Raw genomic sequence first — 19,749 nt, 5'->3', positions numbered from 1 at the left:
ACCCAGAGGAATACAAGGTCTAGGTGGATTGATTCGGTCAGAACTGCCTTAGAAGCACAAAATGTTAGGTATGACAATAGTGAAGTGCTCACAAGTAATAGATTGATTTGGAGGAAAATTGTTAATAGGAGATTAATAACAATAAGTTTACATTGTTATTTTACTGTATCAGGTAGCGCTGTCATAGTAACCTGAACACTCCTCGGGGGTACAAATCAGGATATTGATGGAAAAGGCTTCTGATAAGGTGCCAGCTAAAGAACTCTTCAAAACTATATAACTGTGTAATATGAATGGATCATTATGCAGAGCAATATATAGTCTACACTTAAATTATAAGTCAGTAATTAGAATTGAAGTCAGAACTGGAAAATGATTTGAGGTAGAATCAAGGTGTACATCCAATCTAATCCTACTATAATATTTATTCTACATGGATCATAACATCATTATTGTCAAATTCCCTCTTTGACAGAGACAAAAAATACTAGTAAACTTATATTTTATTTCTTCTATGCTGTATTCTTTCCATTAAACCTTATAATGAGCTTAAACTAGCACATAAGCCCAAATTCTATAATGACAATATTCACTTGTAATATAATAATGTTTTACAGTATAAACAACACCAAAATAGGAAAAAATATATATTTATTAAGCTCACTAATATTTCACTAGTTTTCTAACTAGCATCATTAGAGCACAATTAAACTGTGATAGGCTCACAGCACTAAACTACATAAATGGAGAAAACAATTTCAATTGTAACTGACAACAGAACTAATATCCTTACATGGCAATTAACCTTGTGATTATCCGACCCACTATGGGTCAGATAATCACAAGGTTAATTTAGAGAAGTCAGACTATCAGATCTTAAAATGAGAGTCTCCCAGATCTTTGTAAAATTAATGGAACCATACTTGTTGAGGTTAGGCGAATGCTTCATAGATGATACTGATTCTAAAAATATTCTCTCAGGCTGTAGTCGGAGAGACTATTTTGCCAAAGTTCTCTGTAAATATGATCTCCATACCATTTTCAAACCTTTCATTCAGCTAGCTACCTTCATATGCTCTCCTAAAGATCAAATGCATCCTCATGAATGTCCCAGACTGTATAAAGTTCGTGCCTATAGGTTGACCTATTTTGGACCGACTGGTAGATCAGTTAACATCCACCATGAAGAACACAAAAATACATCTGTGACCATCTGAATGGCAAGTCAGGATTTGCACCTATGCTATAGATACTCCTTCACAATAGAATTAGATGGAAGAAACATCGTTATTACACAGAAGTCATTATAAGTCTGAGAGACGATTTTTAGAATTGGCATCAGTTATGAAGCACTCTGCTAACTTCAATAAGTATGGTTGCATTAATTTACCAAAGATCTGGGAGAGTGTCATTTTAAGATGATTTTAAGCCTGGCTTCTCTAAATTAAGTTTGTGGTTATTTAGAGGGCACAATGTAAGGTCATTAGTTCTGTTGTCAGTTCCAATTAAAATTTTTTTTTATCAGTTATGTAGTTTAGTACTGTGTACCTGTCATAGTTATAATCAGGTCTGATGATGCTGGTTAGAAAACCAGCAAAATAAGTGAGTTTAATAAATATATATTTTTTCCTCTCTTGATGTTGTTTATACCATAAAACATTATCATGAATCAGCAGTGACACCTAAGCCCTTATATATATAATTGAAATTCTGCATAGAGAAGAAATTGCAAAGTTCAACAACAGAACAATAATTCTGTGGTCAGTTGCAATTTAAATTGTTGTCCTCAATCACACAGTTATCGCCATGTACCTATCACAATTATAATTGTGCTCTGATGATGCTGGTTAGAAAACAGAGAAATATTAATGAGTTTCATAAAATATATATTTTCCTCTCTTGGTGTTGTTTATACTATTAAACATCATTTTGAATTATCAATGACACCTAAGTCTTTCTATACCTATTCACTTGTAATAGTTAAATATGATATGTGAAAAACTTGAAATAAAATTGAATTTTATATCAATTTCCTTTCTCTACAATGATCTTTTACCTGCCAACTACAAATAACATTTCTGGTAGTAGATGTGCAGCCATACTAGGTTCTCGATGCACAAAAGTAGCCAGGATCACGATGCACAACCCTAATTCTTCATCACTGTACTCTTCCAAGAAAGCTCCACAGTCACTGCAGCGGTCCATTATGACAGTTTCTGATCGAGTAGCAGCTGAATGACCCATACTAGATCTTTTTGGTGTAAGACCAATTGGACCTCCCAGCTCTGCTTTACGCAGTCTTCTAGAATTAAAAAAAGAAAGAAAGAAAGACTCAATCTGTATATATATACCTTACATATTGATGTTTTTATCTATCAGTGATATCAGATTCAAAAAAGGTTGATAAAAAACAGTTTAGTTGAACAGAAAGCACGGTTTTCAGAATAGAGTTAATATTCAAATATTTGTGTAAACAAACATTGCATGCTAATTTATATGAATCAGTGTTTTTTTGGGTTCTATACCACCATAATTAAAATCTGGTGACACATCTTTATAAAACAGTATGAAAGGAAAGAGGTGAAGTAATTTTTTGAAATATGCATATTGTGCTCGATAACTGAGAAATGGTGTGGTTATTAGGAACATGAGATCCAAGGTTTTTCTCTTGGTATGTGATGAGTGTGTCAAATGGAATACCACTCGATGATGTGAATGCATCTTCAATCATTTAGACATTGTGCAATCTGGAACTCTCTTCCATAAAAAAATTTAATGAATTTATACATGAGGATAACATCATCTGCATAAAGTAAAAAAGGAGCAATGTTCAATATAATTTGAGATCAGATTTAAAGGCACTTTCCTTCATAATGTGATCTACATAAACGATGAATAAGAGTGGATATAGAGAGCACCCTTGTCATACATATGATTTCAAAACTTCAATTCTAAATGCTGACTTAAAACTAAATATAGACAAGGTATTGTTCTGTATAATGTTCCAAATCTTGGGAAATATAGGTTAATACCTATATTTCCCAAGATTTTTCAACTACCTGTCTTATAGTGAACATCTGATAATGACAACCCTATGAGGTCTGAACCACAGCTTGTTTTTTCTTAAGTTTCTCTTCCATAATTTCCCTTACCCACTTCTTAAGTATGCTTGCCTAGGTCATAAGCAGGAAATGTTTAGGAAAATTACTTGGGCAAGTGATTATTATGGGGACTTCAACCATAGAAACATAAATTGGGCAGAGGAGACAGCATACAGTAATAAGGAAAGTGAATTTTTGGATTTCTTCAGGGGCAACTGTGTTAGGTAGCATGTAGATCAAGAGTTTTGAATTTGGTCATACCATCAGAGATCTGATTGTGACTGAGATAACATACTTTCTCCCAGTTGGTAAGAGTGGCCATGTAGTCCTGACTTGGAGGATGAATAGGCATGTGAAGGTATCAAAACAGAAGGATGTTATGGGAAATTATAAGGCAGGCGATTATCAGAGACTTAGAAACCAGCTTGCAGCACTACAATAAATGAAAGAATAAGAAAGAAGAGGAGTCATTAGTGCATGGGAAATACTTAAGAAAAAATTGTTGACAGCAATGGCAGATATTACACCTCAAGTGAAAAAGATAAGGCAATCTGGAATCAAATAGATGACAAGACAAATAAAAGAGATTATGGAAGACATAAAGAGAGAGGTCGAGATATTATTAATAATATTATGCTCTTGTTTTAATATCCTTAGAGAACAGTTACATCCTATGGTTTTGGATATCAGGTTAGAGGGTTGGATTGAGAACTGGTATTCTGATACATATCAAGAGTTGTATAAAGGGCAGCAGTATCAGAGAGTAGGAAGGTTACAAGTGGAGTTTCACAGGGTTCAGTACTGGATATCATTAGTGTTCAATTTTTATATCAATGATATTGTAAAAGGCCTACAGGAGATATTCAATTCTTTACAGACACTGTTTTAACTTATGTTTAGACTCTTCAAGAGGATTTGAATAAGCTAGAATGAGGATGCCAGTTTAATGCAACTAAACATAAGGTTTTGAAATTTGGGAATCACAGATGAGATGCTTCATTCTCACTCAGTAGATTATACCGAAAGAAGTGTGGGAAGAAAGGAATCTTGGAATAATTGTAGATAAAAAAAAATTGAAGTTGAGAGGATATATTGCAATGGTTGTGAAGACATCTCAGAAAATGGCAATGACCATGAGAAATAAAAGTGTGGTGGTCCATGCGTAAACCTTTGATCAGACCACATCTGGATTTCTGTGATCTCAGAAATGGTCACAGGGATTTGAAGGGGATGAAGTATCCTTGAAGAATCCTATCTGTCATTTCTGTCAAAATTTTTTTCTTAAGTATCTCCCATGCATTAATGACTCCTCTTCCATACATTATGGTGCTGCATGCTGCTTTCTAAGTCTATGATAATCGCCTGCCTTTAGTATCCTCATAAACAACACTACTATCGAGTACTAATAACAGAAATGATATCAGGACTTTACAGTAGTGTTGTTTAGAGAGGGGTGACATGCAGTTGCATGAGGAATATAAGGCTCAGGCTAGGAAAGTGACTAGTATTGTAAGGAGAGAAAAATTAGAATATAAGAGGAGTTTAATGTTGTATTCCAAGGAATTTTTTTCACTTTGTAGTGAATAGGAAAAAAATTGATAGCGAACAGATTATCTTTCTGGGTGGAGATGGAAATTGGGTGACCAAAGCAGATGACATACTTGAGCTGTTTAATGATCACTTATTAGTGTTACATCCTGATATACTTCAAGCTTTATTACTATAATGATAATGAGTGGAGAAGTGTTAGAAGTGAATGAAGAGGATGTATTCCGAATAGTGAGTACACTAAATGTCAATAAGGCAGGGGGAGTAGATTGAATTTCACCACATGTTTTAAGGGTGGTGAAATTCAATTCCAATGTGCTATGGAATTGACTATGCCATTAATTTGTCTCTTTAATGAAAGTCTTGCAATGCGACAGATTCCTGGAGAGTGGAAGGAAGGTAGGGTAGGGATGATGGTAGAATGGAGGTATCAAACTATAGGCCTGTTTGTTTTTCTTCTAGTTGTTAAGATTTTGGAGAAATTGATAAGAACTTGTATACAGAATTGGGCAGATGGGATAATATTATTTATGTGGGACAGCATGGATCTGTTAGTGTTCTTGTTTTACTAATCTGGTTACCTTTTACAATACAGTAATAATTGCAGAAGTATGGCATGCATTGCATTTTTTTTTCTTTCCCCAAGGCGTTTGACAGGGTGCCACAGAGATGAGTTTTAAGTTGCATAGTATCGGTTTGGATATCAGGTTAATGGATTGGATTGGTGACTGACTTTCTGATAGATATCAGTGAATCGTATAAGGAAGAGCAGTATCACTGAGTAGGAAGGCTACATGGAGTTCCACAGGATTTTTAGTCCTGGAACCATTGCTGTTCAATCTTTATGTCAATGATATTGTCCACAGGACTACAAGGAGATGTTCAGTTGTTTGCAGATGAAAGCTTTGGAGAGTTATTAGTAATAGTGTTGATATTTTGGCTCTTCAAGAGCATTTGAATAGGTTGGAAAGGTGGGAAAATGAATGGCAATGCCAATTTAATGCAACTAAATGTAAGGTTTTAAAATTTAGGATCCACAGATGGGATACTTCATACTCACTTGGTGGAGTTATACTGAAAGTCGAGGTAGCAGGGACTCTTGGGATAATTGGGAATAGAGATTTGAAGTTCCAAGGACTCAATAAAATGTCTGTGAAGATATCTCAGAGAATTGTGGCAATGTTGAGGAAAACATTGACTATGAGAGATAAAAGTAGGGTGGTCATATTGTATAAAGCTTTGATCAGACCATTTCTGTGCTGAGAAGTGGTCATCAGGATTTGAAGGGGATGAAGTAACCTTGGAGAGAATGCAGAGACAGATAACAAAAATGATGTTAGGACTGTACAGTGTTGATTATTAGGATAGGCTGAAGCCATGAGGACTGCAGAGTTTGGAGAATAGGTTTGGTGGTAGGGTTATTATTGTATCAACGCTGAGGGGATTTTTCATATGGCAGAATGACGGTAAGGACAGAGGATCATCCCTGGAAGGCAGAAAAGGAAATAGTGAGTAAAAGGTGAGTAAGAAGTAAGATTTTTGCATGGAGAGTGGTATGGGTATAGAATGCATTGCCTGAGAGGGTGGCAAAAGTGCAAGCAGTGGATGAGTTTAAGGAGTAGTACAACAGACTCTGTATTAACTAGAGTTGACCTCTTACAACAAGTCTTATGACTTCATGGAGATCAAGAAGATAAAAAAAAATTACCTGGAACATTCACAGAGTAAGAAAATTCTGCAGTCTTTTTTTAAATTCAATTTCCCTTTCTTATACTTGGGTATATGAGAGCTTCTTAATTCCTGTCCTCTGGAATTCAACCTTCTCACCAGTACTTCTAAGTTATTCTGTAGTGATTGTGAAGCTTTTATACCTTCACAGTTGAGCATTTACGACTGAATATCAACTACATCTTGCGTTTCCAATGTCTCTTTATTTTTTTTTTTTTGTCATCTCAAATATGACATGTATTCCTAACTGCATTGGGATATTTTCTACCTCTTGAATATTTTCTACCAACATTCTGTCACTGCATGATATTTCAAAGTAACTACTACAGACATTTCCAATATCTTTATCTTCAGTTTTTATATTACATTTATAATTTTGATTCCTTTTACAGTACACTTTATTTAGATTTCTAATCTTTTTCAACAGCATCCAGACTGGTATTTATCTTCTGCATTTTCAACCAAGTCTTCCCATTATTTTTGTTTAGTTACTTTTATACATAACTTTCTTACATTTTTTTTTTTTTGTGTATTGTCTCAGGGCATCTGCTAACTTACTTACTCGGAACTTATAATATGCTGTTTTTCTTCTTTTCCAGGATAGTGTCTTTAACTTCCCAAGTTCACCAAGAAATTTAGATTTTCTCTAATCTTGCAAATGTCATCACATCTAACCATATAAAAGCAATGAATGTTTTCTTCAGAGTTTGATATTGAAGATCTAAGGTTTGGATTTTATTTTCAAATTCTTTCATTTTTTTTTTTTTTGAGTAATATTTGGTAGTAATTGCATAATATTTGCATAATAATAATAATACTCGTAGACAGGCTTATATTGGTTATGCATTATTAAATTACTTGAGGAATTGAACAACGTAGATACGAATATAAATTAAATTACACTTTAATAAATATTTCCGATATTTCGGCAACGTCACGTTGCCATCTTCAAAAGGAACTTACAAAAAAAGTCATGTGCACGTAGGCACTACAACACAGTAACTGAGAATGAAGAGATGAAGCTATTGTTCTCTTAAAAGTCCTGATGGTGCCCTCTAGGGGGTAAGTAGGTGTTCTTGGCCATTGGGCTGAAGGTCTGCTGATGTAAGCCTCCCAAATTTGGGGCAGTCGCATACAACCAAATTTGTTGAGGTTTGGATAGTTTCTTAGGACTGAGGCTGATTCCATAAATAGTCTTTCGAATTTGTATTTGCTATGGTGTATTACTGTAGCTTTCTTCCACCGTATTCTGTGGAGTGTATCCAAAGCATGGTCTGCAAGACCAGAATGGCTGTACTTGTGAAAACGGATGTAGTCCTTGTGTTCAGAAATTCTGATATTCGCTGTCCTGCCTGTTTGGCCAAAGTAAGACAGTTTACAGCTGCAAGGGACCTGGAATACACAAGGTAGGTCTAGGGAAAGTGGTTGGTCTTTAGTGGAGCAGATAAGGGATGCCAATTTTCTGTATGGCCTGTAACAGGAAGTCAGGTCATGTCTTTTTAAGATTTTGGTAATTTTTTCTGAGGTGCCTCGGATGTAGGGAATGGTGATGGATTTAGAGTAATCCTTGTTGTGGAGCGGGGGAGGGAGTCTGTGGTTTGTAGGTATTTAATATTTCTTGGATTTTTTTTTTTTTTTGGGGGGGGGGGTAGCCATTGGCTGAGAAAGTGTCACGGATCTGATTTAGTTCAGTGGTTAGGGCTTGATCATTTGAACAGATTATTTTTGCCCTGTTGAATAGTGTCTTAATTACTCCATATTGTTGTGAGGGGAGGTGATGGGATTGTTGGTGAATGTATCTGCCTGTATGGGTGGGTTTCTATAAACTGAGAAAACCAAGGTTCCATCAGGTTGGTGGGTGACTAGTGTGTCTAGGAAGGTCAGGTTATTGTTTTCCTCTTTTTCCAGGGTGAACTTGATTCTAGAGTGTTGGTTGTTTAAATGTGTTAGGAAGGAGAGGAGTGAATCCGGGCCATGTGGCCAAATAGCGAACACATCATCAACGTACCGAAGCCATATGGTAGGTTTTTGTGGGGCTGAGTTTAAGGCTTTCTCTTCAAAAGTCTCCATAAAGAAGTTGGCCAAGGGTGGGAAAAGTGGTGAACCCATGGCTGTCCCCTCTATCTGTTTATAGAATTTTTCCTGCCAAACGAAATAGCCTGAGTTCATTGTAAACTGAAATAGGGCTGAGATATCGGGAGGAAATTTAGCTTGGATTAGCTCTAAGGTTTCTTTAAGGGGGACATTCGTGAATAAGGAGGAGACGTCAAAACTGACCATTATGTCATTATGTTGGAGTGTAAGGTTTTCTATACTGGTTTTGAAGTGGGCTGAGTTTTTTTATGTGTGATGGTGTGTTGCCAGCATTTATTTTTACTTTATAATTACTAATAATATTATGTTCTTGTTTTAATATCCTTAATGTACATAAAAGCAATTTTTCTGATAAATATAGAAAATAATTACTTTCATCCTTCACAAAAAAGATAAATATGTATTACATCACTTATCCAAAACATTTTATTATCAAACTAAATTAACTTTTTAAGAAATTATGTTCTTGTTTAAATCCTTTATTGAAATGTAAGTAAACAAAGTCTGCACATGCAGTATGTTCATGACTAGGCTACTTGTATATAGAGGTTTAATGCCTTCACATTAATTGCCTTAGTATTCCATAATGCATAGTATTATGCATCACCCAGATCAGTTTCTACCTTTAGAAAAAGTCGTGGATTGGAGGAAGGATTGATTATTATTTTATTTTATTTTCAATATTGTAGAAACTGCAGCCATTAGACAGAAAAGTGTACTGCATATGATTGAGTTCTGTTGCAAGAGAGGTCTCATTGGAACGAAAGTTATATGCTCTATGGGTTAGTGTTTTTATGACACCATATTGTCCTCAAACATATATTCACGAACTTTCCCATCCTCTTAACAATATGGTGTCATAAAAAATTAACCCATAGAGCTTGTAATCGTTGTTCCAACGAGACCTCTCATGCAACAGAACTCAATCATATACAGGACACTTTTCTATCTAATGGCTACAGTTCCTACAATATCAAAAATAAAATAATAATCAATTCTTCCCCCAATCCAGGATTTTCTCTCCAGAGACATTTTAGTATTGCTATCACCAAACCCTATGTCCAAGGCACATCAGAGAAAATATCCAGAATCTTAAAGAAATACAATCATTGCACCACATTTAAGCCCCACTTAAAACTAGCCACTCTTATCCACTCCACTAAAGACAAACTCCCTTCTCTCTTAGTTCCAGGTGTATATATTATTATTATTATTCCTGACACCTCCAAGGAGTCTGAAGACTCATCGCGGGAGGACACCTACAGCTGTCACAACCACTACACTGAACCTCTACTACGAATCATCTTCATCAATGGCATCTACAGTCCACCACAACTAATATTTTTTGTCTGTAAATTGCGTGTGTTTTGAAGGGCCGATTTGTCTATATGCAGGATGAAAAACCTGATTTTCCAGGAGAAAAAATCCTGCTACCTCCGTATGAGATCAGCTAACTCACCTTCAATTGAAATCATCCAGATAAAGATCCTCCCGTCGCGACGAGAATCGAACTTAGGCCTATTCCAATAAAAGGGCACAATGTTATATCGTTCTTCCAATTGCACTACGGAGGCACTTAATATCTCCAGTATCTTAACCAGAACTCCAGAAATAAAAATTTCTCTCGTCGACGACTAGACTTGAACTTAAGTCTAACTTCAAGGTACCAAGCACAGAGAACGCAAGCGCCACTTCCATTGAGACACACAGGCCTGTATATAGAATTCCTTGTTTCTGAAAGTTGGCTTACTTTGGGCAGAGAGGAAGATCAGTTACCATCCAAATGGAAGAACATAAAAAATATATCTGCAGTCATGACTGTGTTCAATCTGGCCTTGAAGACCATGCTTTGGATAGAGCACATGGATCAATTGGAAAAAGACCATCATGCTCCATCCTAGTAAATTTAGAAGAGAAATTAGAATCTTCTGCTGCTCTTAAAAATCAGCCTAATTTAAATAATTTAAATAATAAATAAGTAGTAACTTACCAAAATATGGGAAACACTAAAATTTTGAGATTCAGTTTACATCCTTGGCTGCTGACAGGTGTCCATATAGGGCATCCCACCTAGTTAGGACTCTAATCTTTTGCCTACGTGTTTCAGTTGATTTTATGCTGCTTTTGTGCTGACTTGTAATACAAGTCTCACTTTGTACTCCCTCTCTGTAACTGATATGAAATATCGGAAGCATTCAATACTATTTTTAATTGTATTGTATTGTAGCTGTTTCACTCCATTAAATTCTTATCATGAGTTTTTCCAAGCACTTAAGCCTTGAAACACAGTGAGATATTCAGCTGTGTGTGTGTGTGTGTGTGTACAGATGATGTAAAACTTTGTAGAGCTATAAGTAATAGTGCTGATGTTTTGGCTCTTCAAGAGGATTTGAATAAGGTTGGCAAATGAACGGGGGGGGGGTTAAGATTAATACAGCTAAATATAATTTTGGAAGATGTGATTCATGATGGGATGTTTCAAACTTACTTAATGGAGTTATAATGAACAAAGTGGAGGAAGCAAGGGATCAGAAAGTGATTGTATATAGAAAGTTAAAGTTCAGAGGACATATTGCAAAGATTCTGAAGACAACTCAGAGAACTGCTGCAATATTGAGGAGGGCACTGATCAGCAGAAATTAAAAAAGTTGTAGTTTCATCTTTCATCATATAAAGTTCTAATTAGACCACATCTAGGTTATAACTGCTCATATCTGAATAAAGGGCTTGAATGGAATGAAATAAACATGGAAAGGGTGCAGAGGCAGATAACAAAAATGATATCAGGTCAATATACAATGTTGGTTATAAGGACAGACTAAAGACATGCAAACTAGATAGTTTGGTGGACAGAAGATGGGAGAAGGAATGTTGAGACATTTAACCTATTGAAAAGGTATTTGCTGGATTGACAATGAGGAGATTTTTTAATATATTAGTTGAGAAGGAACAAGGACAAGGACCATCCTTAATAGCTGCAAAAGAAAGTAGCAAGTAAAATTAGATGAGCAATAGATTTCATCATCTGGTGTGAGACCACTGCCCTGGTTATTAGAGGCCTGAAATGGCCTTGAACAAGTTCCATGTTTGGTCTCTAGAGCAAGGTTTCCAGACCAGGTAGAAAATAAATAAAAATACAAAAAAAAAAGTATATATTATTAACATCTAACATCCATAGAGTTAAAGGACCGATTGCAAGAGATTTATATTCTCTCATGACAAAAGTAATAATGTCTCATGACATTATTAACATCTGACATCCACAGAGTTAAAGGACTGATCACAAGAGATTTATACTCTCTCATGACAAAAGATCATCGAACCATGTCTTGAACTCATTCTCAATTTCTGCACTCACCACACTTTTAGGCAATGCATTCCACTCACCAATCTGTCTTCATGCAAAGAACCTACTTCTCATTCCCTGTTGTTCACATCCTCCTTATACAGCTTTCACGGATGGCTTCTTATTCTACCCTTGCCTCCCTCTATCCTATGAAATATATTCTCCACATTAATCTGATAACAATCCCTCACCAACTTATATGTCTCAATCATATTCCTATTCTTTTATCCATAAAGCTTTGTAAATTGCATTCCCTAAATCACTCCTTGTATCTGACATTCCATAAACATAACACTAACTTAGTAAACCTTCTTTAGACCTCCTCCAATACATCCTCATCCCCCTGAAAACCAGGTATCCAAATCTGTGCACAGTAGTGCATATGTGGCCTGATCAAAGCCTTATACAATGGAACTATAACCTCTTTGCGTCTGCATGTCAATGTCCTCCTCATTATTGTCATAATCCATTGGGATGTTCTTACAATTTTAGCAATGCAACTCCTAAATTTCAAGTCTCTGCTCACCATCACTCTCAACTCTTCCACCTCCTTCAAAATTTCTCCTCTAGATGTATACTCTGCATCTCAACCTTGCCTACCATATTTCAAGACCTTGCACTTTGCAATTAAATCAATAGCTCCACTAATTTGCCTGCTCAACATAGTCTGTTTTGATCCTCCTGCAAGGCTGTAATAACAATAAAGTAAAACAATAATGGTCCTAAAACATATCCCTAAAACACTAGTAGCACTGCACTAGTGTCCTTGCTCTTTTGGGATACCACACCTCCATATACAACCTGAGGATGCCTGTCAACTATTCAACTTACTAGTCTGTTATCTAATCTCATCCATTTCAATTTAGCTACTAACTTGTGGCAGTCCATTAAAGGCCTTTGAAAAATTCAAGTACACCAACTTCTATGCATCTCCTTTATGGAGTGAATTTGTTACCTTGTGGTAATACACAACAGACTGTTGAAATATGACCTCCTGCTAAAAAAAAAACCTGTGCTGACTGACCATCATAAAGAATTCTGCTATTATCAATCCACTTCTGAATCCTAGTCCTACAAATTATAGATTGGTCTATAATTTGTAGACTTAGTCTCATCCCCCCCCCATCAAGTGGAACATTTTTCTCACCTTCCATTCCTTTGAGACTAACCCTGTTGCAAGACTCATGTTAAATAGTTTTGCCAAAGGTACCATAAATTCCATAGAGCATTACCTCAAGAAGTGACAATAAACTGTCAAGTCCTATTGTCTTATTAACATCATATTTACTTAATTTCTCATAAACTTGCTGCTCATTCACCACCAGTCTCTCCTCTGCCATACTCTCTACATTACAGCTTTACCTGAGGTTGCCATTATGACAATGAAATACACTGATAAATTGATCATTGAATAATTCAACTATATCCTCCATGCTGGTTCTCCCATAGTCATCATCTTCCTATAGTCTGTTTTCCTTCCACTTGCCACATATCAAAAAATCACTAGGATTTTTCTTAGCTTGATTGGCAAACTTCTTTTCATACTGCACTTTTGCTGCCTTTACCAACCAAGTTACCTTCCTGGCCCTTCGTAATCTAAATACAACTGATCATTATCAACATTCATCTTGGGTTGCCTTCACAGTTCTTCTTCCAGATTTCATAATTAATCTCTTCATTCATTTTTACTCCTATTTTCATTTTCGAAATTATGGATTTTACAACCGTGCTATAACTAACTCTTTTTATTATCCCGATGTTTCGATCTTCGTATCAAGATCATCATCTGGAGCATACACAAATATAAAAGACAAGCTGAGTTACATTACAAACGATAACTAGAGAAATAACGATAACCAGTAGAATAACATGCGATGAAATCGCATGTTATTCTACTGGCATGACCTCTAGTGAAAAAAAAATGAAAAAAATTTATTCACAAATTACACCAAGCTAGATTTAATTTAAGATAACATGAATAAACATTTTTTCTTATAGATGGTTTTCTTTCAGTAACAGTGATATCCTATTTTTAGTATTACAATTGTTATTTTTGATTTAGGATCCTGGATTTACTCCTGTTTATAGTTGTTCATAGAGAGGAAGGTTCCGTGGGTCGAATATATGCCTTGCGTAAGTATGGGATTTTTAGATCTTCATTATTGTTCAGATTGGGGTGGTTGATAATGATCTCACAGGCTTCCTTAAATTTGCGTTCCTACTATGTTTTGGTGTGATGTAGACAACTAGTGCTTTTCCAGTCAATTCTATGTAAGGTATTCAAGGTATGATCAGAAAGGCCAGTTTCACCACAATTATTACGTTTAATGTGTCGTTTATGTTCTTTTTGTCTGATAGGAATTGTGCGTCCTGTTTCTCCTATATATGGTATGTTACAGGTGCAATGAATACAGTATACTCCAGGGTGGGCCAGCAATGGGGGGGGGGTCTTTGGATGAGTTGAGTAAGCTTTTTAATTTTGCAGGGGGTTTAAAGGTGGCTTTGAGGTTGTATTTTTGTAGTACTCTGATGTCCCTTTAAAGTAGGGAATGGTTATAGTTTTATTGTAGTCTGGTTTGTCTTTGTTTTTTATTGAGGTCTTGTAGAGAATTTTGTTAATAGTGTTTTGGCTGTACCCATTGTTTTGAAAGTATTGCTGATTATTTTAAATTTGTCATTCAGTGCCTGTTCACTGGAGCAGATTTTCAGAGCTCTGTTTTTTAGTGTATTGATGATACCTAGTTTTTGTGTTGGGTGGTGGTAGGAGTTTATGTGTGTATATATTGGCCAGTGTGTCAGTTTTCGGTAAACCATGAAAGAAAGATTGCAGAAGGAAGATGTGACAAGCATCTAGAAACGGAAGTGTGTTCTAAACTATAACACTTTTTATGAATCTCAGTCAAGTGAGTTTAATTTTTCGTCATACTAGTTTCACCGATTTTTGCTATTGGCATCTTCAGGGATACAATTGGTAAGCGATATGAAAGTAACAGACTAGGTTTTAACTGACAGTTACAAAATTAGTATTGTGCGAGACAATGCACATGTCTCGGGAACATGATTTGTTTGTTACGAGACATAATGTAATTGTCGTGAAAGTTAATTTCTTTAATGTTTAGTGATTTAATTAAAGTTTTCCAAATTTCCGGTAGGATTAGACCTTGATTCTTATTTAGGTTTCCTGTTGAACGGGTGACCATAGCAGCCTCCTTGAAGGTTCTGTAATGGTAGTTCTCTATTATATAGGCATATGACTCTTATCCCGCTCAATACGATGGTTGGTAGAAGCAAAGTGGAAAGATAGGCCTGAAATATCTTGTCTGTTGTTCCTAACATAGCCTATGTGCTCCTTCTGTCTCGTTTCGAAGCTTCTAGAGGTCTGAACAATGTAACTAACACCACAGGAGCATGGTATATTATATACTCCAGAGTACTTGTAGAAAGAATGAGGGGGTCTTTCGGTGATCTTAAGAATTTCCGAATAGTATTGACCGGCTTGCATGTAACTCTAATATTGTGTGGTTTTAGAAGGATAGTCAATTTTTTGGAAATGCTGCTGACAAATGGAATACTTATAGTACTGATGTATTGGTTGTCATCACGTTGTCTTTGTGTTATATCCGAAAAGAGAATCTTGTTGCAGAGTCTTTTAGGATAACCATTTAAGGATAGCTCTCTGGATACTGTAGTAAATTCTTTTTGTAAGTCATCCTGGTCTGTGGTGTACTGTATAGCTCTTTTCTTAAACCAAAGACACCTCAAAGAAACCTAAATAAGAATCAGGGTCTAATCCTACCGGAAATTTGGAAAACTTTAACTAGATCACTAAACATCAAAGAAATGAACTTTCATGACAATTACATTATGTTTTGTAACAAATAAATCATGTTCCCGAGACATGCATTAGTATTGTGCGAGACATTGTCTCGCACAATACTAATTTTGTATGAATTAGAACTGTCAGTTAAAACTAGTCTCTTACCTTCGTATCACTTACCAATTGTATCCCTGATGATGCAGATAGCAAAAATTGGTGAAACTAGGATGAAAAATTAAACTCACTTGACTAACATTCATAAAAAGTGTTATAGTTTATTATACAAGTAGTCAAGAAAAGAAAATCACACTAGGAAGTGTGTTCTGTTTTTCAATCTCAATTGTGAACTGTATACATTTGTGTTGTTTGTTTAGGTGGCTAAGGAATGTGTCTAGTGTCTGGCAACCATAGGACCAGATCGCAAAAAATCGTCAAAGTATCTAAGCCAGACTTTGGGTTTTAAAGGGGAAGAACCTAAAGCAAGTTGCTCAAAATGTTCCATGTAAAAGTTAGCAATAGGGAGGGATAATGGGAAGCCCATGGCTGTGCCTTCTTTTTGTAGGTAGGTATGGCAAAACACTTTCTACCTACAAAAAAAGTGTATTCTGTTTTTCAGATTGAAAAACAGAACACACTTCTGTTTTTCAATCTGCTCCAGTGAACAGGCACTGAAAGACAAATTTAAAATAATCAGCAATACTTTCCAAAACAATGGGTACAGCCAAAACATTATTAACAAAATTCTCTACAAGACCTCAATAAAAATCAAAGACAAACCAGACTACAATAAAAATATAACCATTCCCTACATTAAATGGACATCAGAGTAATACAAAAATACAACCTCAAAGACACCTTTAAACCTCTGCAAAATTAAAAAGCTTACTCATCCAAAGACCCACTCCCCGATTCATAAACAAACATAACAATTCATTTCTTGGTCTATAACCAGTTCTACTTATGCTGTCTCCCATCTGTGACTTCTCCTATCTTCTCCTGTCTGCTTATCTTATGTCCCATATAGCCCCCAAATACCAACCCACAATGTATTCCTGACCATTCACATAACAGTAATGACCATTCATTATCTCTTTCAGAATCCACTCTCATTACACTATGTCTCCCTGACCCGCCTTGTTTCCCTGTCCAACTTGCATTCCTGTTCTCACATTGTCTTCTCTATTCACAAACACCTCAGTCTCATCTAGTCCACTCCCCTGATCATTCATATTATCTTTGATTTCCACTGATATCTTGTCTGCATCGCTCATTATACTACCTTTCAGAAGCAACCTTCCCAAATAACTCACTCCAAAACTATTCAGATGCAGTCCATCACTCCTATGCAGTTCCATTTATCCCTCCATATCACTCATGTTGTGTCACTGTTGGAAGTTTTTCAACTTGGTTATAATAATTAAGATACCAAAAAATTATATACTTGGTTTAATCCTTTATCCAAGTGTAAGCAAACAAAGTTTGCACCTGAAGTATTCTCAGACTGGGGCAACTCATATGTAGAAGCTAATGACTTCAGATCACTTGCCTTAGTATCCCACAATGCAAAACACGTATCTGAATCCTGACATGCGCTTTGCAATGAGTGAATAGGCACATGTCTGCACATGTACCCATTCACTCAATCTCTTCAAGTCTTTGAAAGGCCACAACACTGCTCTACTCTTTACAGTTCGTACCAGCTTTGTATCATCTTCAAACAACTGAATATCCCCATCTAAGTTCTATATCATTAACATACAGATTAAACAGCAATGTCCCTAAAAAACAGATCCCTGAAGCACACCACTAGTGACTTTCCTCTTCTGGGATATTACTTCCAATAAACAACTTACTGATACCTATGAGATAGCTAATCTCTGATTCAATGCACTAATCTAATATCCAACCCCATCCACTCTAGTTTGACTATCAACTTATTATATGGTAATACATTAAAAGCCTTTGCAAAATCTAAGTATACTACTGCATATCTACCTCCATTGTTCAATGAAGTCATCACCGTATTGTAATAAGTAAGCAGACTACTAAAGCATGATCTCCTTTTAGCAAATCCATGCTACCCATCAAAGATAATATCATTTTTTCAATCCAATTCTGGATTGCTGGTTCTCACCAGCCTCTCCAACACTTTAACCATAACAATCGACACACAGATAGGCCTAAAATTTGATGCTTGAGTAGTTCTATCACCTCCCTTATGAAGTGGCACAATCTAGTCCTCCTTCCACTCCTTTGGAACTTGATCCGTTGCAAGACTCATATTAAACAAATATGTCAAGGCAGATGCCAACTCCCTGGTACATTCCTGCAAAATATGTGGTGATTTAGATAGGTATAGAAGCAATGACGTTTTTATGCTCTATACTAATGCCAAGAGTATCCGAAATAAAGGAAATGAATTGGTGGCACTAACAGCATCAACCTGTTCAAAGATTATTGGGATTTCTGAGAAGTGGTTGACGTAAGATGATATAATAACTGGAATTGAAGTGGCAGGGAACAGCATTTTTCGGAAGGATAGGAAAGGAAAAAGTGTGGAGTACTGCTTATGATAAGTGATGACTTATGTCCTCTTAGAGTAGAGGCTTTGGAAGGCAGTGACACAAATGGTTTTGAAAGCATATCGTGTGAGGTAGAAGTGGCCAAGAAAGGATATTTATTGGGGTGTTGCTATAAACCAGGGAGCACAGAGGGTGGGGACCAGGAGATGTTTAGGCAGTTGAGCTTGGCAAGTGCAAGAAGAATGATTGTTATGGGAGATTTTAACTACAGCAGTATAAGCTGGGAAGAGGAAATTGCAAGTAGTAAGAAGGGGATAGAATTTCTGGAATTCTTGAGGGACAAATGTCTTCGGCAGCATGTGATGGAGGGAACAAGAGGGTCAAGAGTTTTGGATTTGGTCATAGCATCAGAAGAGCTGATAATAAGTGAGATGACATCTCTCCCACCAGATGGAGAGAGAGTGACCATGTGGTTTTGACTTGGAAGATGAACAGACATGCAAGTGTATCAAAGAAAAGGGAACATGTGTGGAATTATAAGACGGGTGATTATAGTAGTCTTAGGTATCAACTAGGGGCAGTTCCATGAAGGGCAGAATTGGAAGGCCAGGATATCATTAGTGCTTGGGAAATTGTGAAAGAATATTTGTTAGCAGCAATAGTAAGCTGTATTCCTTGGGTGAAGAAGCAGACACAATTTGGTGTAAAGTGGATGACAAATGATATCAAACAGGAACTGCAGTTGAAAAAGAGATTATGGAAGATATACAAGGAGAGGGGTGGAGGACAGATACACGAAGAATATAAGATGCAGGCCAGGAGAGGGACCAGAATGGTCACTCTCCTGGAATATGAGAGGAAGGCAAAACTGGAATATGAGAAGAGATTGGCACTAAGATCCAAAGAAAATCCTAGGGAATTTTTTAGCTATGTGGCCAGTAGGCGGAGAAACGACTGTGGAAGAATGACACTGCAGGATAAAAATGGGAATAGAGTGACTGATGCAGAGGACATAGTGGAATTGTTCAATGAGCACTTTATTGGAGTATTTCATCCTAGAGGAGGTTTTAATACTAGAGGGATAGGGAAGGATCAGGATTTAAATGTGCAAGAGGAGAGTGTGTTCCAAATACTGAGTACTCTGGATACCAATAAAGCTGTTAGACTGGATGGTATTTCACCACAGGTCCTGACAGAATGTGCTAAAGAACTGACAGCTCCACTGACCTGGCTTTTCAATAAATGTCTGGCTGAAGGAAAGATACCCAGGGAATGGAAGGAAGGTAAGAGAGTGCCGCTGCATAAAGGCGGTAGCAGACTGGAAGTGTCTAATTATAGGCCTGTTTGTGTGTCATCATTAGTTGTTATGGTCTTGGAGAAATTAGTGAGGGACTATATACAGCGTTGGTAGATGATGGTAATGTTATCTGTGAGAATCAACATGGATTTGAGAGGATGCATAAAGGCGGTAGCAGACTGGAAGTATCTAATTATATGCCTGTTTGTGTGTCACCAGTAGTTATTAAGATCTTGGAGAATTTAGTGAGGGACTATATACAGCGTTGGTAGTTTATGGTAATGTTATCTGTGAGA

At 36.4% G+C, this 19,749-nt stretch overlaps 1 protein-coding gene across 1 annotated transcript in view; it reads right to left on the bottom strand.

The window, feature by feature from the left end:
- The window catches only part of unc79 (UNC-79 domain-containing protein), a 1,277,183-nt gene that overhangs the window by 423,523 nt on the left and 833,911 nt on the right, over positions 1 to 19,749 (bottom strand). The window contains exon 40 of the mRNA XM_090395893.1: positions 2,057 to 2,302. Within this exon, the coding sequence (XP_090252019.1) occupies positions 2,057 to 2,302 (246 nt within the window). The remainder of the gene's footprint in view (positions 1 to 2,056; positions 2,303 to 19,749) is intronic.

This window comes from Typopeltis vanoorti, chromosome 1 (assembly GCF_054136105.1).
Source record: "Typopeltis vanoorti isolate ZY-2024b chromosome 1, IOZ_Tvanoo_1.0, whole genome shotgun sequence".
NCBI lineage: Eukaryota > Metazoa > Arthropoda > Arachnida > Uropygi > Thelyphonidae > Typopeltis > Typopeltis vanoorti.
Note: the sequence above shows the minus strand (reverse complement) of the source record. Positions and strands in the feature narration are given on the sequence as shown.